The 26,680-nt window shown below is 46.2% G+C and overlaps 1 protein-coding gene across 1 annotated transcript; it reads right to left on the bottom strand.

Moving 5' to 3' along the window:
• Positions 1-1,998: 1,998 nt before the first annotated feature.
• LOC134965806 (neural cell adhesion molecule 1-like) lies at positions 1,999-24,384 on the bottom strand. The gene is made up of 9 exons (XM_063942172.1): positions 24,261-24,384; positions 9,299-9,382; positions 8,945-9,154; positions 6,641-6,784; positions 6,098-6,235; positions 5,762-5,873; positions 4,716-4,879; positions 3,545-3,728; positions 1,999-3,421 (listed from the first exon to the last, which is right to left on the bottom strand). Exons 1-9 carry the CDS (start codon positions 24,319-24,321, stop codon positions 3,373-3,375), a joined length of 1,146 nt encoding a protein of 381 aa, XP_063798242.1. The 5' UTR covers positions 24,322-24,384; the 3' UTR covers positions 1,999-3,372.
• Positions 24,385-26,680: the final 2,296 nt, after the last annotated feature.

The raw sequence follows: 26,680 nt of genomic DNA, 5'->3' as shown, positions 1-26,680 counted from the left end.
ATATGGTCATTGTCACCATCCATATACTAATATCCTATGGTCATTGTCACCAGCTGTATACTAATATCCTATGGCCATTGTCACCAGCCATATACTAATATCCTATGGTCATTGTCACCAGCCATACACTAATATCCTATGGTCATTGTCACCAGCCATACACTAATATCCTATGGCCATTGTCACTAGCCACATACTAATATCCTATGGTCATTGTCAGCAGCCATATACTAATATCCTATGACCATTGTCACCAGCCATATACTAATATCCTATGGTCATTGTCACCAGCCATATACTAATATCCTATTGTCATTGTCACCAGCTGTATACTAATATCCTATGGCCATTGTCACCAGCCATATACTAATATCCTATGGTCATTGTCACCAGCCATATACTAATAACCTATGGTCATTGTCACCAGCCATATACTAATATACTATGGCCATTGTCACCAGCCATATACTAATATCCTATGGTCATTGTCACCAGCCATATACTAATATCCTATGGTCATTGTCACCAGCCGTATACTAATATCCTATGGTCATTGTCACCAGCCGTATACTAAGATCCTATGGTCATTGTCACCAGCTGTATACTAATATCCTATGGCCATTGTCACCAGCCATATACTAATATCCTATGGCCATTGTCACCAGCCATATACTAATATCCTATGGCCATTGTCACCAGCCATATACTAATATCCTATGGCCATTGTCACCAGCCATACACTAATATCCTATGGCCATTGTCACCAGCCATATACTAATATCCTATGGCCATTGTCACCAGCCATATACTAATATCCTATGGCCATTGTCACCAGCCATATACTAATATCCTATGGCCATTGTCACCAGCCATATACTAATATCCTATAGCCATTGTCACCAGTCGTATTCTAATATCCTATGGCCATTGGGGGTCATTCCGAGTTGATCGCTCGCTAGCAACTTTTTGCAGCGCTGCAATCAGGTTAAATCTCGGCAAAACTGCTCATGTGTATGCACCGCAATGCGCAGGCACATCGTACGTGTACAAAGAGGATCGGTGCTGAGCGATGGATTTAACAAAGAATTCTTTCGCACAGCCTATTGCAAGGTGATTGACAGAAAGAGGGCGTTTGTGGGTGTCAACTGACCGTTTTCTGGGAGTGTTTGGAAAAACGCAGGCATGTCCAAGCGTTTGCAGGGCGGGTGTCTGACGTCAATTCCGGGACCAAAAAGACTGAAGTGATCAAAGCAGCAGAGTAAGTCCAGAGCTACTCAGAAACTACAAAAAACTTTTTTGTGCCGTCGGCTGCACACGCGTTCGCACACTTGCAAAGCAAAAATACACTCCCCCATAGGCGGCGACTATCTGATCGCAGCACAGCAAAAAGTTGCTTCGGAATGACCCCCATTGTCACCAGCCATATACTAATATCCTATGGCCACTGTCACCAGCCATATACTAATATCCTATGGCCATTGTCACCAGCCATATACTAATATCCTATGGTCATTGTCACCAGCTGTATACTAATATCCTATGGTCATTGTCACCATCCGTATACTAATATCCTATGGCAATTGTCACCAGCCGTATACTAATATCCTATAGTCATTGTCACCAGCTGTATACTAATATCCTATGGTCATTGTCACCATCCGTATACTAATATCCTATGGCCATTGTCACCAGCCATATACTGATATCCTATGGCCATTGTCACCAGCCATATACTATTATCCTATGGCCATTGTCACCAGCCATATACTAATATCCTATGTTCATTGTCACCAGCCATATACTAATATCCTATGGCCATTGTCACCATCCATATACTAATATCCTATGGCCATTGTCACCACCCGTATACTAATATCCTATGGTCATTGTCACCAGCCATATACTAATATCCTATGGCCAATGTCACCAGCCATACAATACACACACACACTCAGTATATACATAGAAAATCTGTCATAACATATTGTCACACTTGGATTTTTGTTTTTTATAAAATGTGCTTTATTTAAACATTGTGAAATTTCCACATAAGGGACAATACAAAGTCTATGTACAATACATTATAACATAATTTGGTGGGCAAATGATTAAGGGCCTTCCCTAATTACCTATACAATAACCACTTTATGGGTATTTCATCTGGCACTTCTATAGAGGTCCCGTGGAGAAGTTACCTACTGCAACCAATCAGGTTCTTGCTATCATTTTATAGAATGTGCTAGATGAATAATAGCCACAAGTTGATTGGTTGCTATGGGCAACTCCTCCACTTGTGCTCTTCATGAGACATCTTCCTCCTAGTATTAATTCTATAGTCTCTTCATTTTATGAAACAAACACCTGACATTCTTGTGGAAAATATGCATTAATAATTCAGGGGTAAAAATAACATTACTTGGGATTCGGGAACTTATATTAAACATCCATTAGTGCAAAAACAAATATTTTGATACAAACAACGAGGATGTGCTGTACAAGGGGTAACATTTCCGCTGAGTGCAGCTGTTAACGAGTAATGATGGTGCGCCTCGTTAGCTGCCTTATTACCTGTCATTTATATGATGATGTGGTAATCTACAGAAGGGGGGTAAATAATGAATTTCCCATGCAACAATTCAGACACTTAAGTTTCATTTTGCACAATATCTTGTAGGATGATGGTTGTAAAAAAAAAAAAGTTATATATCGCAATCAATCGGAAGTATTGTGTTAAAGCAGTGCGCCATGGTACATACAGTAGGGCAAAAAGTTACTGTAATCCATAGCCACCAATCACAATGTAACCTTTAGAAATATTACATAACTTTTTATTGTCACCAAAGTCTTCATACATGATGTTGTCCACTCAGCCAGTCCACCATAATCCAACCATCAAGCTGTAGTCTTCTCAAGAGGACCAGTGGAAGAAGGTGGAATGGTTAAAGGTAAAACTCTTGGTCCAGGCTGTACGGTATGTTGCTACAGTAGCTATCAAACCTCAGGAAGCTTAGAGTCACCATGTTTCTACAATAACCAGATGAGGTTTCCAGAAACCAGGAGCTGCCCTGGAAATACAAGACTTCCAGATCTACCACTACACAGAGAAGTCCTAGCTGAAAGCTGGGCACCATACAGTATAGAGTACATACATGACTTTAGCATACTTAATGTATTTAAAAACAAATACAAATATGTTACAATGATGTTGGATTGTGAGTTCTCTCTAACGGCCGGGAGGATTGAGATATGTGATTTATTAAGTTCTTAAGGAAGAGTCCTCTCAGTTGCTCTGAGGCTACTTTGTAGAAGTCCATAATTTGCCTTTGTATCCCAAAGAATCTTTTCTCTTGTCACTCCGCATTTGGGGTGGTGTCAGGCATCAATGCCGGAGATATTTACAACGTGGCTGGAGGTCACTTTCCTACAAAAAGATAATGAAATGGTATAAGGCTGGAGAAGAGGGTGGATGACTTGGGTTGGGTTTGACTTGTAGCATGAGCCTAGTGCTCGGTAGCAGAAGTCAGTTATCAATTAGGACACTTACTTAATGTCAGTCTCCTCCAGCTTGGCCCTTGGGGACGACCTGCCCAGCACCTTGGTGATGAAGTACATGAGAAACCCACGACGCCTGGTTCTGTAACAGTTCAAGTCCACGGCCAACAGGGTGACCAAGAATATCAGTAGAACTATCCCAGCGATCAGTCCGGCTCCTACGCCCTGCGGGGGATCTGGAGTGACACATGGGAATCAGATGTGAATCCTTATTGGGGCAAAGTCCCCAAAACAATGGGAGATTTGTCTTTACATTGCTTCTTGGGAATTGCTGTTGTAGAGCCAAATTCACCAACATTGGAAACAATTTGGTGCTATCATGGATTGTTTGAAGTTAACACATTGGGGGTAATTCCAAGTTGATCGCAGCAGGAAAATATTTAGCAGTTGGGCAAAAACCATGTGCACTGCAGGGGAGGCAGATATAACATGTGCAGAGAGAGTTAGATTTGGGTGTGGTGTGTTCAATCTGCAATCTAATTTGCAGTGTAAAAATAAAGCAGCCAGTTACCCTGCACAGAAATAAAATAATCCACCCAAATCTAACTCTTTCTGCACATGATATATCTGCCTCCCCTGCAGTGCACATGGTTTTGCCCAACTGCTAAAAAATTTCCTGCTGCGATCAACTTGGAATTACCCCCATTGACGGTAACACTTTGCCTATAATTGCCTCTAATCGTGCATTGATGGGTGTTTTACCCTTAGGACCTTATTAGAAAATATTGGGGCAGATGCACTTAGCCTTGGAGAGAGATAAAACATCAACCAATCAGCTCTCAACTGTCAATTTCCAAACACAGCCTGTAATATGGCAGTAAGGAGCTGATTGTCTGGTACTTTATCTCTCTACTTTTTATCAATCTCCAAGGCTTAGTACATTTCTATATTTTATATGAGAGAAGTAATTAGGGACTTCTATTGGAAACTCTTACATACAAGAAGGAACTCCGTGAATTTCAGGTCAATTAAATATTTCATATAAGGAAAGCAACCGGCTTATAGCTCTTGTTTATCTAGCACAGTCTTTGAAATGACAGCTAGAAGCTTACTTTGGGCAAGTCTTAGTAAATAGTTCATACATTCACAGTTAACATAGGAGATTTGCTAATTTCACAGGGTCGTGCTATGCTTTCTGGCTAGTAAATCCCTAGGCCACTTACTGATGACTTGCAGTACCAATGTCGTGTTGTGTTCCCCCAATCTGTTACTGGCGTGGCAGGTGTATTCTCCCTCGTCCGACGTCTCCAGATCAGTGATTGAGAGTTCCAGGCTGTTGGAACTTAGGACGTATTTCTGTCCATCTAGAGTTACCGGCTCCTCACCTCTGTGGAACAATCGCAAAGGAGATTGTTAAAGACAGTGGGAAGTGATTGAGAATATATATTTTTTTCTCCTGCATGTTATTATATATCAGAAAATGAACCTGTGAGAATACAGCAAGGTAACAGTGATGGAGGACGGAGTATATCAGGACTTCAATAAAACATAAAATAATTTTGTACTGTAGCCAGGGCAGCCACAGGGGGTGGGGGGGGGAGGGGACTGTGGGGACTGGTGTCCCGGGCCCTTACAGAGAGGAGGTCCCACGCCTAGCTCCTACTACCAATACCTGTAGAACTGCACCAGGCTGTGAAACAACAGCAGGTTGATGCAGAGTGAAGACTTCTTAAAACAAGCCTTCAACTGTGCATCAGCTCTCTGAACTGATACTGTAAGTCCTCAATACTCCACCTATATGTAATATCACAATATATGACATCACATAGGTGTGGAGTGATGCTGTAGAATCTTATTTTGGAGGGGGAGGGGCCCTGTCTCTTTTGTTAGTCCCGTCATTTCTGATGACTGTAGCTAACTCTGAACTATTTCCATTTGCATACATTTATAGTAACAAATGTATAGTTTATTTTTTAAATTCTGTTTAATGAGGCGCCAATGACTACTATGTACATATGACACTTAGCGAGTGGGCATACCACTGGCCCCAAGTTAGTAACCGGAACTTTGATGACCTCATACTTTCTAGGACAGCCTCCCTCTCCCTATTACAAAAAAACTTAGATTTATTTATTGACCCATCTACACACACTTGGGTTCATTCTTGTTGTGAGCCAGTATACTTATGAATTGCGGGAGGAATTCCACACAAGCATGGAGAGAATATACAAACTCCACACAGTCACGACTATGACAAATGGAATATTACTTTTTCCAGGTGATTTGCGGTTCTGGATGTCCGGTCACGAAGCAGATGAAGGAGGCATTGGATTTTGAGGTCAGATTAACCAAAGGATTCTGGAAACGCACAACTGGAGCGGCTGAAATGGCAAAAAAAAAGAAAGAAAAGAAAATTATAATTAGAGCTCTCTGCTGAAATACCGCTTGGCGAGTCTTTAGACTCAGCCGATAATCTTGTCACGGAGTCCCTTATACACTGGGGCCAAAAGCTAAAGCCAGTAATACCAGATAAAATGCAACACCCGATTACAATAAATCTGGCTCCAGATAGTAGCACATACTGTAAGAGAATATAGGACCTCACCATTGACGGTGACTGAGACGTTCTTGTAAGCAATCTCATTCCTATCTCTGATATATGCCTGACAGAAGTACATGCCAGCATCCGACAACTGAATCTTAGATATGGTTAGTGTCCCGTCTTTTGTGGCAGAGAGGTGACCTATAGGAGAGATAACAGAGAAAGGAGACAGAGTAATCATTAACCATTCATTTACAGTAAAAAAAAATTTGGCACAGTTTATGCAAAGGTCATTTTTATAACAATTAGTTTTTTATACATTAAACTATGTAAGTCATATTGCACTAAGATCCTTTTTTGTGTATATATGTAGTTATTTATGAGTCTTGAGGATGTTCAGCTTTGGAAAATAAAATCCAGTTTGCAAAGGAACAGCGCCCCCAGATGCAGATCCTTGCATTTAATTTCCAACAAAGCCCCTCAGAATAACAAGAGGGGTGGCCTAAGCAGTTACCAGGGGCAAAGCCTGTGCTTGAACAAGAGCATTCTGCTGATATAAGTCCTGTGTTGGAGAGATTAGTTGCTGAGCCTATATTTGAGACTGACCTGGTAGGTTTGTGATAGCGATCTCATGGCGGAACCAGGTGACCTGGGGAGGTGGGATCCCTTCCACTGCGCAGGGCAGTTGAGCGACTGAATCTGCTGTAAATTCTTTCCGAGTCTCTTTATCTTTCACAAATTGAGGCTTCTCTGTAGGAAAAAAAGAAGACGTTGCATTGATATGGTGTGCAATTTGGCCGGGGATAGAATATGTGACACATTTAAAAATCTACATATAGGTGCCAATGCTGAACTGGGAGCAAGTTGCGTGTAATTATAACTGAATGCATCCTGTTCGTTACGCCAAGTATACATGCCAGAGGAGCAGATGCGTCGGACTACAGCAGGAGGTGTGGCTTCAAAATCAGTACACAATGCATGTATCACATCACAGTACGTGGCTGGACAGTGCATTCACATGTGATAAAGTACAGGAAGCGCCATGAACATTATAAGTGGCGCACACACAGCAATAATAAACATATAGAAAGCCTCCACCTTAACAAGCTGACTAGGAAACATATTTTATTACTGCAAAACCAAACGCTCATTGCACAGCAATCCTGTACATATAAATATGTTTTGTGATAAGGTACTCCCTTATTAGAATTCTGGGTAGTTATTTATTACCACCTGTAGGTGGCACTGTTGCTATTTCTGCCTATGAAGATGTTTTACTAGTGATACAAAGCTTTGGGACACGCAGAGGCAGAACTCTGGGAGGCAACGGAGTCATCTGCCGCCGGGCTCCTGCTCTGAAGGGGAGCTCTTCTCCCCCCATTCTGTGACACCATTGAAATAAGTTAATTGATGGCTGACGCTATCTTTTCACTATATGAAGTTACTTTGCTGACAATTACACATAACTTCATTTAGTTACAATTCTCATGCTTCCTGTACTGGAGCAAATAGTTCCATCAGTAAAGTGTCTGCTGTCAGTGGGTTCTAATCCTGGGTATGACTGCTAAGAAATGTGTGATTTAAAATAAAAGACAATGAAATGTATAAATACAGTATATAAAAGAATTCAGAACACCACACACACACACACACACACACACACACACACACACACACACACACACACACACACACACACACACACGCACACACACGCACACACACACACACACACACACACACACACACACACACACCTAAATATAAGGATGGGGGAGGGGGCAACTGGTATGAACTTGCCTCCGGGCAACTGTGACGAACTTACGCCACTGGGGACACATGCACATGTTCTAATGAAATGCATTACTGTGTTTAGTGTAACAAATATGGGACTTGGACTCAGGGTCATAACTAGGGCTGTCCGACAGGTGCAGATGGGATTCAGGGCCATAACTAGGGGTGTCCGACAGGTGCAGATGCCAAAGGGGCAAATTCTCATAGCTGACAGCTTTCTGGCTGCCCCCTGCAGGAGGAGGCATTCAAGTCAGGAGATGCGTGGGGGCCTGGTCTGGCCAAGTGTGGGCACGGCCCCCAGGCAGGATGGTGTGATTGTGTCCTCATGACCCCACCTCTGCTATAAAACTCTATTACTGGCATTGTGCAGCAAGGGTCAGGGCTATGATGATGCGATTTGGCCTGAATTGTGTCATCGGCCACCCAGACCACCCAGTTCACTTGGAAGTGGGCGGCTGTGGGTGGGCAGTCTCAAAGAGACTTGCCCAATGTTCTAGTCAACTGGGCGCGCCACCTGAGATATGGGAGTCTCCCAGACGTTCCTGCAGACTAAGAAAAGTATGGCGATACTGTAGCTGCCTCTGTGGAACCTGTATTTGACCATAGATGAAACAGCATAGACTGTAGAGCCACCCGATACTCAGGTTCCTTGTACCAGAACCCTCTTCTGTAATATCCTGATGTCAAATGTACTGGGGCAGGTGGCAAGTCCCTGGAGACCCGCCATCTCAAGAGGTCCTCTGTCCAGTTCTGCTTGGATCCCAGCAGTACCACGTTCCATCATGGACTCAACCACTTTAACTTCTCACAATATGGGACATTGGGCTTAATTTATGTTTGTATGCAGCCGGCGATTATCATGCAATGGAGAGTTTATCGGCAAACTGCGCATATGTTGCAATCGCATGTTCATGCACGAAGGGGCGCTGCAATCTCGCTCGCAAGGAGGATTTCATGGAGAAGTGATTGACAGTAAGTGACCATTTGGAGGTGTTAATGCAGTGTTCAATGTAATAAATTGAGGGAAGTTATGAGGTATACCAAACGCATCCTACCTTTGCAGGTATACGGTATGTGTACAGAGTAATCTCAGCCGTATATATCAGGAGAACTTACTGATGACTCTCAGCTTGAGCTCTGCGGTTGAGGTCTCTCCGGACGAAGTCTCCGCCTGACATTTAATGATGGGCTCAAGCTCGACCTTGGATGCCGTTACTGTGAGACCGTTCGTTACCTCATCGATTTCTTTTATCTCATAAAGACTTTCCTCGTTACTGATTACCTCATCGTCAGAAGTGAGCCACTTCAATGTGGTTTCAACGTTGGCTATAGGAATAACATTAGAAAGGAAGAACCACATCAAAGACGTGTATATTACATTGTCCACAAGGAAATCTCCTGCTCAGACCTGAGCTACAGTCTACAGAGAAAGGGGCCAGTCGCAGACTGCGCCGACCGTCGTACCCTTACCTTTACATAAAAAGTACTTGCTTTCCCCTAAGTATATCGCTCCATCGGCAGGGATGATCTGCAGGCTTGGTTTTGAACAATACGCTAGAAGGAGAAAGACATTTTAAAAAAGGGCGTTAGACAATGTTATGCTTCTGAGGACACTGATAATGGGAAATAATGTTCTTCATGACACTTCATCATACAACGCAATGCACTAAGCTGAGGAAAGGCAGAAAATCTGAATGCGCTGAAACATAGCCTGATAGCAAGAAGAGAGAATCTAAAACATTTTTCTGCTGAGAGATTCGCAAAGCAGCCAAGATTTCCTGTAATCTGTAATATCACTGCCCATCCTGCGGTCACTATTACACGTGTGCTGGTCCTGTGATCTGTGTGTAATATCACTGCCCATCCTGCCATCACTATTACACGTGTGCTGGTCCTGTGATCTGTGTGTAATATCACTGCCCATCCTGCGGTCACTATTACATATGTGCTGGTCCTGTGATCTGTGTGTAATATCACTGCCCATCCTGCAGTCACTATTACACGTGTGCTGGTCCTGTGATCTGTGTGTAATATCTCTGCCCATCCTGCAGTCACTATTACACGTGTGCTGGTCCTGTGATCTGTGTGTAATATCACTGCCCATCCTGCAGTCACTATTACATGTGTGCTGGTCCTGTGATCTGTGTGTAATATCTCTGCCCATCCTGCAGTCACTATTACATGTGTGTTGGTCCTGTGATCTGTGTGTAGTATTACTGCCCATCCTGCAGTCACTATTACACGTGTGCTGGTCCTATGATCTGTGTGTAATATCACTGCCCATCCTGCCATCACTATTACACGTGTGCTGGTCCTGTGATCTGTGTGTAATATCACTGCCCATCCTGCGGTCACTATTACATGTGTGCTGGTCCTGTGATCTGTGTGTAGTATCACTGCCCATCCTGCCATCACTATTACATGTGTGCTGGTCCTGTGATCTGTGTGTAATATCACTGCCCATCCTGCCATCACTATTACATGTGTGCTGGTCCTGTGATCTGTGTGTAATATCGCTGCCCATCCTGCGGTCACTATTACAAGTGTGCTGGTCCTGTGATCTGTGTGTAGTATCACTGCCCATCCTGCCATCACTATTACATGTGTGCTGGTCCTGTGATCTGTGTGTAATATCACTGCCCATCCTGCCATCACTATTACATGTGTGCTGGTCCTGTGATCTGTGTGTAATATCGCTGCCCATCCTGCAGTCACTATTACATGTGTGCTGGTCCTGTGATCTGTGTGTAGTATCACTGCCCATCCTGCCATCACTATTACATGTGTGCTGGTCCTGTGATCTGTGTGTAATATCACTGCCCATCCTGCCATCACTATTACATGTGTGCTGGTCCTGTGATCTGTGTGTAATATCACTGCCCATCCTGCAGTCACTATTACACGTGTGCTGGTCCTGTGATCTGTGTGTAATATCACTGCCCATCCTGCGGTCACTATTACACGTGTGCTGGTCCTGTGATCTGTGTGTAATGTCACTGCCCATCCTGCGGTCACTATTACACGTGTGCTGGTCCTGTGATCTGTGTATAATATCGCTGCCCATCCTGCGGTCACTTTTACACGTGTGCTGGTCCTGTGATCTGTGTGTAATATCTCTGCCCATCCTGCCATCACTATTACACGTGTGCTGGTCCTGTGATCTGTGTGTAATATCACTGCCCATCCTGCAGTCACTATTACACGTGTGCTGGTCCTGTGATCTGTGTGTAATATCACTGCCCATCCTGCGGTCACTATTACACGTGTGCTGGTCCTGTGATCTGTGTGTAATATCACTGCCCATCCTGCAGTCACTATTACACGTGTGCTGGTCCTGTGATCTGTGTGTAATATCTCTGCCCATCCTGCGGTCACTATTACACATGTGCTGGTCCTCTGATCTGTGTATAATATCACTGCCCATCCTGCAGTCACTATTACATATGTGCTGGTCCTGTGATCTGTGTGTAGTATCACTGCCCATCCTGCAGTCACAATTACACGTGTGCTGGTCCTGTGATCTGTGTGTAGTATCACTGCCCATCCTGCGGTCACTATTACACGTGTGCTGGTCCTGTGATCTGTGTGTAATATCACTGCCCATCCTGCGGTCACTATTACACGTGTGCTGGTCCTGTGATCTGTGTATAATATCACTGCCCATCCTGCAGTCACTATTACATATGTGCTGGTCCTGTGATCTGTGTGTAATATCACTGCCCATCCTGCAGTCACTATTACATATGTGCTGGTCCTGTGATCTGTGTGTAATATCACTGCCCATCCTGCAGTCACTATTACACGTGTGCTGGTCCTGTGATCTGTGTGTAATATCACTGCCCATCCTGCAGTCACTATTACACGTGTGCTGGTCCTGTGATCTGTGTATAATATCACTGCCCATCCTGCAGTCACTATTACATATGTGCTGGTCCTGTGATCTGTGTGTAATATCACTGCCCATCCTGCAGTCACTATTACATATGTGCTGGTCCTGTGATCTGTGTGTAGTATCACTGCCCATCCTGCAGTCACAATTACACGTGTGCTGGTCCTGTGATCTGTGTGTAATATCACTGCCCATCCTGCGGTCACTATTACACGTGTGCTGGTCCTATGATCTGTGTGTAATATCACTGCCCATCCTGCGGTCACTATTACACGTGTGCTGGTCCTGTGATCTGTGTGTAATATCACTGCCCATCCTGCGGTCACTATTACACGTGTGCTGGTCCTGTGATCTGTGTGTAATATCACTGCCCATCCTGCTGTCACTATTACATGTGTGCTGGTCCTGTGATCTGTGTGTAATATCACTGCCCATCCTGCGGTCACTATTACATGTGTGCTGGTCCTGTGATCTGTGTGTAATATCACTGCCCATCCTGCGGTCACTATTACACGTGTGCTGGTCATATGATCTGTGTGTAATATCGCTGCCCATCCTGCGGTCACTATTACACGTGTGCTGGTCCTATGATCTGTGTGTAGTATCTCTGCCCATCCTGCGGTCACTATTACACGTGTGCTGGTCCTATGATCTGTGTGTAGTATCTCTGCCCATCCTGCCATCACTATTACACGTGTGCTGGTCCTGTGATCTGTGTGTAATATCACTGCCCATCCTGCAGTCACTATTACACATGTGCTGGTCCTGTGATCTGTGTGTAGTATCACTGCCCATCCTGCGGTCACTATTACACGTGTGCTGGTCCTGTGATCTGTGTGTAGTATCACTGCCCATCCTGCCATCACTATTACACGTGTGCTGGTCCTGTGATCTGTGTGTAATATCACTGCCCATCCTGCAGTCACTATTACATGTGTGTTGGTCCTGTGATCTGTGTGTAGTATCTCTGCCCATCCTGCAGTCACTATTACACGTGTACTGGTCCTGTGATCTGTGTGTAATATCACTGCCCATCCTGCGGTCACTATTACATATGTGCTGGTCCTGTGATCTGTGTGTAATATCACTGCCCATCCTGCAGTCACTATTACACATGTGCTGGTCCTGTGATCTATGTATAATATCACTGCCCATCCTCCGGTCACTATTACACGTGTGCTGGTCCTGTGATCTGTGTGTAATATCACTGCCCATCCTGCGGTCACTATTACACGTGTACTGGTCCTGTGATCTTTGTGTAATATCTCTGCCCATCCTGCGGTCACTATTACACATGTGCTGGTCCTCTGATCTGTGTATAATATCACTGCCCATCCTGCAGTCACTATTACATATGTGCTGGTCCTGTGATCTGTGTGTAGTATTACTGCCCATCCTGCAGTCACTATTATACGTGTGCTGGTCCTGTGATCTGTGTGTAGTATCTCTGCCCATCCTGCAGTCACTATTACATATGTGCTGGTCCTGTGATCTGTGTGTAGTATCACTGCCCATTCTGCAGTCACTATTATACGTGTGCTGGTCCTGTGATCTGTGTGTAGTATCTCTGCCCATCCTGCAGTCACTATTACACGTGTGCTGGTCCTGTGATCTGTGTGTTATATCACTGCCCATCCTGCAGTCACTATTACACGTGTGCTGGTCCTGTGATCTGTGTGTAGTATCACTGCCCATCCTGCAGTCACTATTACACGTGTGCTGGTCCTGTGATCTGTGTGTAATATCACTGCCCATCCTGCAGTCACTATTACACGTGTGCTGGTCCTGTGATCTGTGTGTAATATCACTGCCCATCCTGCGGTCACTATTACACGTGTACTGGTCCTGTGATCTGTGTGTAATATCACTGCCCATCCTGCGGTCACTATTACACATGTGCTGGTCCTGTGATCTATGTATAATATCACTGCCCATCCTGCAGTCACTATTACATATGTGCTGGTCCTGTGATCTGTGTGTAGTATCACTGCCCATCCTGCAGTCACAATTACATGTGTGCTGGTCCTGTGATCTGTGTGTAATATCACTGCCCATCTTGCAGTCACTATTACACGTGTGCTGGTCCTGTGATCTGTGTGTAGTATCACTGCCCATCCTGCAGTCACTATTACACGTGTGCTGGTCCTGTGATCTGTGTGTAGTATCACTGCCCATCCTGCTGTCACTATTACATGTGTGCTGGTCCTGTGATCTGTGTGTAATATCACTGCCAATCCTGCAGTCACTATTACATGTGTGCTGGTCCTGTGATCTGTGTGTAATATCACTGCCCATCCTGCAGTCACTATTACACGTGTGCTGGTCCTGTGATCTGTGTGTAGTATCACTGCCCATCCTGCAGTCACTATGATACGTGTGCTGGTCCTGTGATCTGTGTGTAGTATCACTGCCCATCCTGCGGTCACTATTACACGTGTGCTAGTCCTGTGATCTGTGTGTAATATCACTGCCCATCCTGCGGTCACTATTACACGTGTGCTAGTCCTGTGATCTGTGTGTAATATCACTGCCCATCCTGCCATCACTATTACACGTGTGCTGGTCCTGTGATCTGTGTGTAATATCACTGCCCATCCTGCGGTCACTATTACACGTGTGCTGGTCCTGTGATCTGTGTGTAGTATCACTGCCCATCCTGCGGTCACTATTACACGTGTGCTAGTCCTGTGAACTGTGTGTAATATCACTGCCCATCCTGCCATCACTATTACACGTGTGCTGGTCCTGTGATCTGTGTGTAATATCACTGCCCATCCTGCGGTCACTATTACACGTGTGCTGGTCCTGTGATCTGTGTGTAATATCACTGCCCATCCTGCGGTCACTATTACACGTGTGCTGGTCCTGTGATCTGTGTGTAATATCACTGCCCAATCTGCAGTCACTATTACACGTGTGCTGGTCCTGTGATCTGTGTGTAGTATCACTGCCCATCCTGCAGTCACTATTACACGTGTGCTGGTCCTGTGATCTGTGTGTAATATCACTGCCCATCCTGCAGTCACTATTACACGTGTGCTGGTCCTGTGATCTGTGTGTAATATCACTGCCCATCCTGCAGTCACTATTACACGTGTGCTGGTCCTGTGATCTGTGTGTAGTATCACTGCCCATCCTGCGGTCACTATTACATGTGTGCTGGTCCTGTGATCTGTGTGTAATATCACTGCCCATCCTGCGGTCACTATTACACGTGTGCTGGTCCTCTGATCTGTGTGTAGTATCACTGCCCATCCTGCGGTCACTATTACATGTGTGCTGGTCCTGTGATCTGTGTGTAATATCACTGCCCATCCTGCGGTCACTATTACACGTGTGCTGGTCCTGTGATCTGTGTGTAATATCACTGCCCATCCTGCGGTCACTTTTACACGTGTACTGGTCCTGTGATCTGTGTGTAATATCACTGCTCATCCTGCGGTCACTATTACACGTGTGCTGGTCCTGTGATCTGTGTGTAGTATCACTGCCCATCCTGCGGTCACTATTACACATGTGTGCTGGTCCTGTGATCTGTGTGTAATATCACTGCCCATCCTGCAGTCACTATTACACATGTGCTGGTCCTGTGATCTGTGTGTAATATCACTGCCCATCCTGCAGTCACTATTACACGTGTGCTGGTCCTGTGATCTGTGTGTAGTATCACTGCCCATCCTGCAGTCACTATTACACGTGTGCTGGTCCTGTGATCTGTGTGTAGTATCTCTGCCCATCCTGCAGTCACTATTACATATGTGCTGGTCCTGTGATCTGTGTGTAATATCACTGCCCATCCTGCGGTCACTATTACCTATGTGCTGGTCCTGTGATCTGTGTGTAATATCACTGCCCATACTGCTGTCACTATTACACGTGTGCTGGTCCTGTGATCTGTGTGTAGTATCTCTGCCCATCCTGTGGTCACTATTACATATGTGCTGGTCCTGTGATCTGTGTGTAGTATCACTGCACATCCTGCGGTCACTATTACACGTGTGCTGGTCCTGTGATCTGTGTGTAATATCACTGCCCATCCTGCTGTCACTATTACACGTGTGCTGGTCCTGTGATCTGTGTGTAATATCACTGCCCATCCTGCTGTCACTATTACACGTGTGCTGGTCCTGTGATCTGTGTGTAATATCACTGCACATCCTGCAGTCACTATTACACGTGTGCTGGTCCTGTGATCTGTGTGTAATATCACTGCCCATCCTGCGGTCACTATTACACGTGTGCTGGTCCTGTGATCTGTGTGTAATATCACTGCACATCCTGCAGTCACTATTACACGTGTGCTGGTCCTGTGATCTGTGTGTAATATCACTGCCCATCCTGCGGTCACTATTACATGTGTGCTGGTCCTGTGATCTGTGTGTAATATCACTGCCCATCCTGCGGTCACTATTACACGTGTGCTGGTCCTGTGATCTGTGTGTAATATCACTGCCCATCCTGCGGTCACTATTACACGTGTACTGGTCCTGTGATCTGTGTGTAATATCACTGCCCATCCTGCGGTCACTATTACACGTGTGCTGGTCCTGTGATCTGTGTGTAGTATCACTGCCCATCCTGCGGTCACTATTACACATGTGTGCTGGTCCTGTGATCTGTGTGTAATATCACTGCCCATCCTGCAGTCACTATTACACGTGTGCTGGTCCTGTGATCTGTGTGTAATATCACTGCCCATCCTGCAGTCACTATTACACGTGTGCTGGTCCTGTGATCTGTGTGTAGTATCACTGCCCATCCTGCAGTCACTATTACACGTGTGCTGGTCCTGTGATCTGTGTGTAGTATCTCTGCCCATCCTGCAGTCACTATTACATATGTGCTGGTCCTGTGATCTGTGTGTAATATCACTGCCCATCCTGCGGTCACTATTACCTATGTGCTGGTCCTGTGATCTGTGTGTAATATCACTGCCCATACTGCTGTCACTATTACACGTGTGCTGGTCCTGTGATCTGTGTGTAGTATCTCTGCCCATCCTGTGGTCACTATTACATATGTGCTGGTCCTGTGATCTGTGTGTAGTATCACTGCACATCCTGCGGTCACTATTACACGTGTGCTGGTCCTGTGATCTGTGTGTAATATCACTGCCCATCCTGCTGTCACTATTACACGTGTGCTGGTCCTGTGATCTGTGTGTAATATCACTGCCCATCCTGCTGTCACTATTACACGTGTGCTGGTCCTGTGATCTGTGTGTAATATCACTGCACATCCTGCAGTCACTATTACACGTGTGCTGGTCCTGTGATCTGTGTGTAATATCACTGCCCATCCTGCAGTCACTATTACACGTGTGCTGGTCCTGTGATCTGTGTGTAATATCACTGCCCATCCTGCGGTCACTATTACACGTGTGCTGGTCCTGTGATCTGTGTGTAGTATCACTGCCCATCCTGTGGTCACTATTACACGTGTGCTGGTCCTGTGATCTGTGTGTAGTATCACTGCCCATCCTGCGGTCACTATTACCTATGTGCTGGTCCTGTGATCTGTGTGTAATATCACTGCCCATCCTGCGGTCACTATTACATGTGTGCTGGTCCTGTGATCTTTGTGTAATATCACTGCCCATCCTGCGGTCACTATTACACGTGTGCTGGTCCTGTGATCTGTGTGTAATATCACTGCCCATCCTGCTGTCACTATTACATGTGTGCTGGTCCTGTGATCTGTGTGTAATATCACTGCCCATCCTGCGGTCACTATTACATGTGTGCTGGTCCTGTGATCTGTGTGTAATATCACTGCCCATCCTGCGGTCACAATTACACGTGTGCTGGTCCTGTGATCTGTGTGTAATATCACTGCCCATCCTGCGGTCACTATTACACGTGTACTGGTCCTGTGATCTGTGTGTAATATCTCTGCCCATCCTGCGGTCACTATTACACATGTGCTGGTCCTCTGATCTGTGTATAATATCACTGCCCATCCTGCGGTCACTATTACACGTGTGCTGGCCCTGTGATCTGTGTGTAATATCACTGCCCATCCTGCAGTCACTATTACACGTGTGCTGGTCCTGTGATCTGTGTGTAATATCACTGCCCATCCTGCGGTCACTATTACACGTGTGCTGGTCCTGTGATCTGTGTGTAATATCACTGCCCATCCTGCAGTCACTATTACATATGTGCTGGTCCTGTGATCTGTGTGTAGTATCACTGCCCATCCTGCAGTCACTATTATACGTGTGCTGGTCCTGTGATCTGTGTGTAATATCACTGCCCATCCTGCAGTCACTATTACACGTGTGCTGGTCCTGTGATCTGTGTGTAATATCACTGCCCATCCTGCGGTCACTATTACACATGTGCTGGTCCTATGATCTGTGTGTAATATCACTGCCCATCCTGCGGTCACTATTACACGTGTGCTGGTCCTGTGATCTGTGTGTAATATCACTGCCCATCCTGCGGTCACTATTACATATGTGCTGGTCCTGTGATCTGTGTGTAATATCACTGCCCATCCTGCGGTCACTATTACACGTGTGCTGGTCCTATGATCTGTGTGTAATATCACTGCCCATCCTGCGGTCACTATTACACGTGTGCTGGTCCTGTGATCTGTGTGTAGTATCACTGCCCATCCTGCAGTCACTATTATACGTGTGCTGGTCCTGTGATCTGTGTGTAATATCACTGCCCATCCTGCAGTCACTATTACACGTGTGCTGGTCATATGATCTGTGTGTAGTATATCTGCCCATCCTGCGGTCACTATTACATGTGTGCTGGTCATATGATCTGTGTGTAATATCACTGCCCATCCTGCGGTCACTATTACACGTGTGCTGGTCATATGATCTGTGTGTAATATCACTGCCCATCCTGCGGTCACTATTACACATGTGCTGGTCCTCTGATCTGTGTATAATATCACTGCCCATCCTGCAGTCACTATTACACGTGTGCTGGTCCTGTGATCTGTGTGTAGTATCACTGCCCATCCTGCAGTCACTATTACACGTGTGCTGGTCCTGTGATCTGTGTGTAATATCACTGCCCATCCTGCGGTCACTATTACACGTGTGCTGGTCCTGTGATCTGTGTGTAATATCACTGCCAATCCTGCCGTCACTATTACATGTGTGCTGGTCCTGTGATCTGTGTGTAATATCACTGCCCATCCTGCTATCACTATTACACGTGTGCTGGTCCTGTGATCTGTGTGTAATATCACTGCCCATCCTGCCGTCACTATTACACGTGTGCTGGTCCTGTGATCTGTGTGTAATATCACTGCCCATCCTGCTATCACTATTACACGTGTGCTGGTCCTGTGATCTGTGTGTAATATCACTGCCCATCCTGCTATCACTATTACACGTGTGCTGGTCCTGTGATCTGTGTGTAATATCACTGCCCATCCTGCCGTCACTATTACACGTGTGCTGGTCCTGTGATCTGTGTGTAGTATCACTGCCCATCCTGCAGTCACTATTACACATGTGCTGGTCCTCTGATCTGTGTGTAGTATCACTGCCCATCCTGCAGTCACTATTACACATGTGCTGGTACTGTGATCTGTGTGTAATATCACTGCCCATCCTGCAGTCACTATTACACGTGTGCTGGTCCTGTGATCTGTGTGTAATATCACTGCCAATCCTGCCGTCACTATTACATGTGTATCATCATGTGGTCCACGACTGTTACACGTGTGCATGTCCTCTAGTTATGGACATAGTAATGGTTAGCATTACTCGATCACAGCACTGAGGTCTTGGGTTCGATTCCCACCATGGCACTAACTGTGTGGAGTTTGTATATTCTCCCTGTGCTTGCGTGGGTTTCCTGCCACAATCCAAAAATATACTGGACAACAATTAACCCTAGCGTGAATGTGTGTGTGTGTACATGTGGTAGGGAATATAGATTGTAAGCTCCACTGGGACAGGGGCTGATGTGAATGGTGAAATATTCTCTGTACAGCGCTGCGGAATATGTGTGCGATGTAGAAGCGGCCCATAGCATCCAGTCATATTCTAGCTCGCATTCTATAGCATGTACTGGATAAATATACGTAAACTGGTTGGTTGCTTTGGGTAACTTCTCCTCTTGTCCTGTATTGAAGGTTTGATCTCCCCGTAACTGTGACCTAATGTGAGCTGCACTTCTACGTCCGTAACGGAATGTGTTCTGCCTGTAAGATGTCACTGACTGCAGAGCATCGCGCCTGCGTAACATGCTGTCCTTTAGAAATAAACTGTATAAGAAGTATGTTGAGATGTGGGGCTCGGTTCTCTACAAATCTGAACCCACCGAATCTGGGTATCTGAACTGAACCAAATCCCGATCCGGATCTCCCGTGGAGAACCAATCCGAGCCGAATTCCAGTTCGGATCTTCACGTGGTTCGGAATTTGGATTTTAAATCTGAATTTGGGTTTTTGATTGCAAAACTACATGATTTTTATACATTTTCAAGATATTTAAAAACCCGAGATTCAGATTTTAAATCCGAATTCCAAAACAAAACACTTGAGGCTGATTCTTCTAAGCCAAAACCAAACTACGGCCATGAAATTAGAACCATTGTATTTTCCTTTAGTAATCATTGCCAGAGTATTAAAAATGTCTCATTATAATTCCGATTTTTTTGTTTTTTAATATTTTCCATTTGTAAGAATTCCCTGTAAAACTCAAACATATTATGTCATATATGTAATAAGAGACCAGACTAAGGGGCCCATTTATCACCATCCGCATCCAGGATGCAGATGACAGGTGATAAAATCGCCCAAACTCGCACTGCGATAATTGATTACATCACAGGGATGTATCAATGATTGCATGCAGGGACAGAGCTTGCGGTCGACCCGTCGCGACTACCCCTGCGCAGCGCGCCCCCCCCCCCCCCAAGCAGGATAATATACTCACCTGTCCAGGGAGCTGGTCCGCGCTGCTTCAGGAGGCTGCTGGGCGCTGGGTCCTTCTCCTGCGCTGTGACCCCAGGTGCTGTAAAGTGCGCTGCCGTTTTGCAACGTCACTTTACTACACCATGGTCACAGCGCAGCACATGGGGGACCCAGCGACCGGCAGCGCTCCAGCAGCAGCGTACACCGGCTCCCTGGACAGGTGAGTATGGATATTTTCTTTCACTTTTTATTTTTTATTTTTACACTGCGATCAGCTTGTGCGTCCATCGGATACACAGAGCTAATCACTGGAGCCTGGTCCCCGCTCAGCTTTCTCTGCCAGGGGCAGAGAAACCTGGGCAAAATGGTGCTTATCGCAGTGCTGCCCTGTGAGCTCGCCAGCCTGAGCTGGTGTTATTATCCGGTAGCGGCTCTTGCCACGGGCAAGCAGGACTTTTGACCGGGGCGCCGGTACTAACTAGGATGGCGGTGGCGGTGGCGGTGGTTATGAAAAGGTCCTCTCCGCGAAGGGAATCTAGACGCGCAGTGAGGTAGCATCTAGTTTCCCTTCGCGGAGAGGACCTTTCTGTGCGGTGCTATGGGAGAGACGTCATGACGTCCCTCCCATAGATCAGAGGAGCGGCGCTCGCGGCGGAGACGGAGTGCAGTGATTGGGAAGCAGGAGTGGTGCTGGTAAGTATTTTAATTTTTTTTTTACTAGGGGCACAGCTACTGGTGGGCACAGTAAGGGGGGCACAACTAATTGGGGCACAAAGGAAACTTTCGCCCTGGGCGCTGCAAGGTCTAGAACCGGGCACACTGCGGTATCTTTTCATATATTTTTTTAGTAAATCTGGTCAGATCGCATTTCCCATTGTAAGTATGGGGAATGCGATGTGGGTTACTAAAAAAAATGATTTAAAGTGTTTGGAGCAGTTTTTCATGAAAACGTCTCCAAATGCCCTTTATACATTCAGGTGATACTAAAATAATGTGAAAAGGGTGTGAGAACAAAAAACAGAAAACACCCCTTTTCACATTATTTTAGTAAAAATAATGTTAATAAATAGACCTCTAAACCCGATGAGCGCTCCATGGGGGTCATTCAAGTTGATCGTAGCTGTGCTAAATTTAGCACAGCTACGATCATTCACACTGACATGCGGGGGGGGGGGTCCGCCACGCATGTCAGTCCGGCCACCCCTTGCAGAAGTGCAAAGGCATCGCACAGAGGCTTCAAGAGTAGCTCCCGACCAGTGCAGCTTTAGCGTGCTGGCCGGGAGCTACTCATCGCTCCCCGGCCCGCAGCGGCTGCGTGTGACGTCACGCAGCCGCTACGGCCCGCCCCCCGTTCGGTCCGGCCACGACTGCGTTGGCCGGACCGCTCCCACAAAACGGCAGCCAAACTCCCCCGTTCCACCCCCTCCCGCCCAGCGATCGCCTCTGCCTGTCAATCGATCGCAGCCCTGCTACGGCCTTCGGCCATCTGGCATGCGCCGGCGCACTATGGCACCGATGCATGCGCAGAAGGGACCCGTTCGCTCGGCTGTGACAAAAAGCAGCGAGCGAACGGGTCAGAATGACCCCCCATGTGACAACACTGAGAGGCTTCAGTCTAAACATCAGTCACAATACATCCAATCTGATTCAGCCAATGCCGCCAAGAGTAAATGCATGCACATAGGGGGGTATTCAATTGATGTTGGATCCGACATTACAGTATTCAATTATGTCGGATTTGGCCATTCTCAACAATGTTAATCCGCCTTTTTTTAAAGTCGTATTGACGTTGTCGGAAACGGGGCTAAAACCTGTCGGATTTAATCCGACAAAATACACGTGGATCTGCGGCTAATCTGCCAATCCACGTGTTTGTCGACAAGTCGGAATTGCCGACCTGTCAGAAAAGCGGCAGCCCAATTGAATAGGTTGGAACACTATCCGACTTAAAAAAGTCAGAATCTGCCAACTTTCCGACAAGACGGCAGTTCAGACTTGAATTGAATAACCCACATAGAGGTAATGTAAGTCCAAATGTAGAATGGTTACCCTTGGTTACAGTATATTGGTGGGATTGGTTGCTATGGGTTACAGCACATTAGTATAATCAGTCTATGGCTTTTGAACATTAGTGGGGTCAGTGTTACAGCATTTAAGTGGTTTCTACAGGTAACAAAGCATTAGTGTGATCGGTTGCTATCGGTTACAACACATTAGTGTGATCAGTTGCTACAGGTTGCAGCACATTCGTGTGATCAGTTGCAATGGATTACAGCACATTAGTAAGATTGGTTGCTATGGGTTACAGCATGTTAGTGTTTGAGCAGTTGCTACAGGTTACAGACGATAAGTGTGAGCAGTTTCTTTGGGTTACAGCATATTAGAGTGAGCATTTGCTATAGGTTACAGCACATTAGAAGGATCGGTCGCTATGGGTTACAGCATGTTAGTGTTTGAACAGTTGCTACAGGTTAGAGTCCATTACTACGAGCAGTTTCTTTGGGTTACAGCACATTAGTAAGATTGGTTGCTATGTGTTACAACACAATAGTATTTGAACAGTTGCTACAGGTTACAGCCCATAAGTGTGAGCAGTTTCTTGGGGTTACAGCACATTAGAGCGAGTATTTGCTACAGGTTACAGCACATTAGAAGGATCGGTTGCTATGGGTTACAGCACATTAGAGTGAGTATTTGCTACAGGTTATAGCACATTAGTAAGATCGGTTGCTATGGGTTACAACACATTAGTGTTTGAACAGTTGCTAGTACAGGTTAGAGTCCATTACTATGAGCAGTTTCTTTGGGTTGCAGCACATTAGGAAGATCGGTTGCTATGGGTTACAACACATTAGAGTGAGTATTTGCTACAGGTTACAGCACATTAGAATGAATATTTGCTACAGGTTACAGCACATTAGAAGGCTTGGTTGATATGGGTTACAACACATTAGAGTGAGTATTTGCTACAGGTTACAGCACATTAGTAAGATTGGTTGCTATGGGTAACAACATGTTAGTATTTGAACAGTTGCTACAGGTTACAGCCCATAAGTGTGATCAGTTGCTTCGTGTTACAGCACATTAGAGTGAGTATTTGCTACAGGTTACAGCGCATTAGAAGGATTGGTTGCTATGGGTTACAACACGTTAGTATTTGAACAGTTGCTACAGGTTACAGCCCATTAGTGTGATCAGTTGCTTCGGGTTACAGCACATTTGAGTCATGTGCAATATGTTATTAATGAAACCTTTAGAACCTATTACACCAGGTAAATCCATATATCTGATACACATTATGTGGGCATCACAGTGCAGATAGGAGCCTGTGGTGTATCTCCCAGTATTTGGGCACGCTGCTCTATATACCTGTGATACATCCTAAGGTGACTAACACTACAGCAAACCATGCAGACTATCGCATCCATGCACGCATTACACATAGAACCCTATCACATTCTGCACATGTTACATATTCAGGGCAAATAATTCCAAATGTAAAGTAGGACAGATTGAGTCTTCCATATCCAAAATTCCGAAATAGAGAATATTCCGAAATCCCATCCCCAAGATCTCTCATTATGGTATGCAAATATTCCAGAGACACCACCTGTAATAATAATAATACTCTCAGCCAATGAGAGGTGTGCTCACCTGAGCGTGCCAGCAGGAGTAATAAGACCACAGAGCATCTCAGTGGTGGCATCGTGTTCATGGATGTTCCTGGGGACTGGCTGTGTGTGGTGCATCAGCTCATCCCAATGGGATTTATACCCAGCTGTCCTGAACCCTGCCCTCTGTCCCCCCACCGGGGCCTCCAGCCCCCTCCTCACCCCACATCACGTCCATCTCCCCTCTCACCTCACTACCATGTCATCCTGAAGTCTGTCAGGCGCCAGGAGCTAGGACAGGGGACTTCAGAATCCATAGGGGAGAGGAAAGGGGGGGAGGGTGGGGGAGCAATTGGGAGAGGAGACGTGTGTCTGTCCTGTGGAGGAAGGAAGAGGGCTTACACCGCCTCCAACTTCAAATAACTCCATCTGAAGCACAGGGCAACGGGAGCAGATGTCACATATACTGTATAACAGGGGTATTCCTATTCAGCTGCTTAACTACTAAAGTGCCTATTATATATATATAGAGAGAGAGAGAGAGAGAGAGCGGGGCCGGTTCTAGGACTTTTTGCGCCCCGGGCGGCAATAGGGGCGTGGCTTCATTACGTGGTCAGTTACGCCCCCTGTACAGTAGTAGCGCCGCTGAAATGGTGTGAGGTGCGCAATGACGTCATCGCGCACCTCACAGCAAAGGTCCTCTCCACGAAGGGAAACTAGACGCAACGCGTCTAGTTCCCTTCACAGCGGCCAGCAGCAGCGGGACAGAGCGGGCAGTGGGGGGCACAGCAGCAGCGGATCTTGCCATGGTGCGGCGCCCTCCGGAAGGCAAGATCCGCTACTGAGAGAGAGAGAGAGATATGGGTGTGGTATTGAAGGTAGATAGTAACTAGGTCGACAGTGTCTAGGTCGTCAGGGTCTCTAGGTTGACAGGGTCTTTAGGTCGACATGGTCTAGGTTGACAGGTTAAAAGGTCGACATTAATTTTTTCTGTTTTTTTTGGTGTCGTTTTCTTCGTAGAGTTACTGGGAACCCCAATTAGTGCACCGTGTCCCCTCGCATGGCTCGCGAGCTTCGGGCAAGGTGCCTCGCTCTGCTACCGCTGCGCTCGGCACAGATTACCGTTCCAATCATAGTCCACGTGGATCGTTAAGTATGAAAAGGTTAAAAAAAAAGAAAAAATCGTGAAAAACTCATGTCGACCTTTTGACCTACGACCTAGAACACGTCGACCTAGAAACCCTGTAGACCTAGTTTCTGTCGACCAATAGTGGTCGGTCCTAGATAGTTTCGACCTAGTTACTGTCAACCTAGAGACCGGATCCCTATATATTATATATATATGGGTGCCGCCGGCAGCATACCGACGCCGGGATCCTGACGGGGAGGGGTGAGTGCAGCACCCTGCGGTCGCCACTGGTTCTATTACCACTCTATGGGTGTCATGGACACCCACGAGTGGAAATATTCCCTGTTGGTCGGCATGCCGACCATCGAGATACTGAGCCGGCGGGATGGTGGAGAAGGTCATGTGACTGTCGGTCAGCAGACCGGCGGTCACATGAATACCACCCATATATACAATGTAACTCCAAGTCAATCACACTTCTGTGAAATCAAACTGTCCACTTAGGTAGCAACACTGATTGACAATCAATTTCACATGCTGTTGTGCAAATAGAATAGACAACAGGTGGAAATTATAGGCAATTAGCAAGACACCTCCAATAAAGGAGTTGTTCTGCAGGTGGTGATCACAGACCACTTCTCAGCTCCTATGCTTTCTGGCTGATGTTTTGGTCACTTTTGAAAGCTGGCGGTGCTTTCACTCTAGTGGTAGCATGAGACGGAGTCTACATCCCACACAAGTGGCTCAGGTAGTGCAGCTCATCCAGGATGGCACATCAATGCGAGCTGTGGCAAGAAGGTTTGATGTGTCTGTCAGCGTAGTGTCCAGAGCATGGAGGCGCTACCAGGAGACAGGCCAGTACATCAGGAGAAGTGGAGGAGGCCGTAGGAGGGCAACAACCCAGCAGCAGGACTGCTACCTCTGCCTTTGTGCAAGGAGGAACAGGAGGAGCACTGCCAGAGCCCTGCAAAATGACCACCAGCAAGCCACAAATGTGCATGTGTCTACTTAAACGATCAGAAACAGACTCCATGAGGGTGGTATGAGGGCCTGACGTCCACAGGGGGGGGGGGGGGGGGGGGGTTGTGCTTACAGCCCAACACAATGCAGGACGTTTGGCATTTGCCAGAAAACACCAAGATTGGCAAATTCGCCACTGGCACCCTGTGATCTTCTCATATGAAAGCAGGTTCTCACTGAGCACATGTGACAGACGTGACAGAGTCTGGAGACGCCAAGGAGAACGTTCTGCTGCCTACAACATCCTCCAGCATGACCGGTTTGGCAGTGGATCAGTAATGGTGTGGGGTGGCATTTCTTTGGGGGGCCGCACA

This window comes from Pseudophryne corroboree, chromosome 10 (genome assembly GCF_028390025.1).
Source record: "Pseudophryne corroboree isolate aPseCor3 chromosome 10, aPseCor3.hap2, whole genome shotgun sequence".
Lineage (NCBI taxonomy): Eukaryota > Metazoa > Chordata > Amphibia > Anura > Myobatrachidae > Pseudophryne > Pseudophryne corroboree.
Note: the sequence above shows the minus strand (reverse complement) of the source record. Positions and strands in the feature narration are given on the sequence as shown.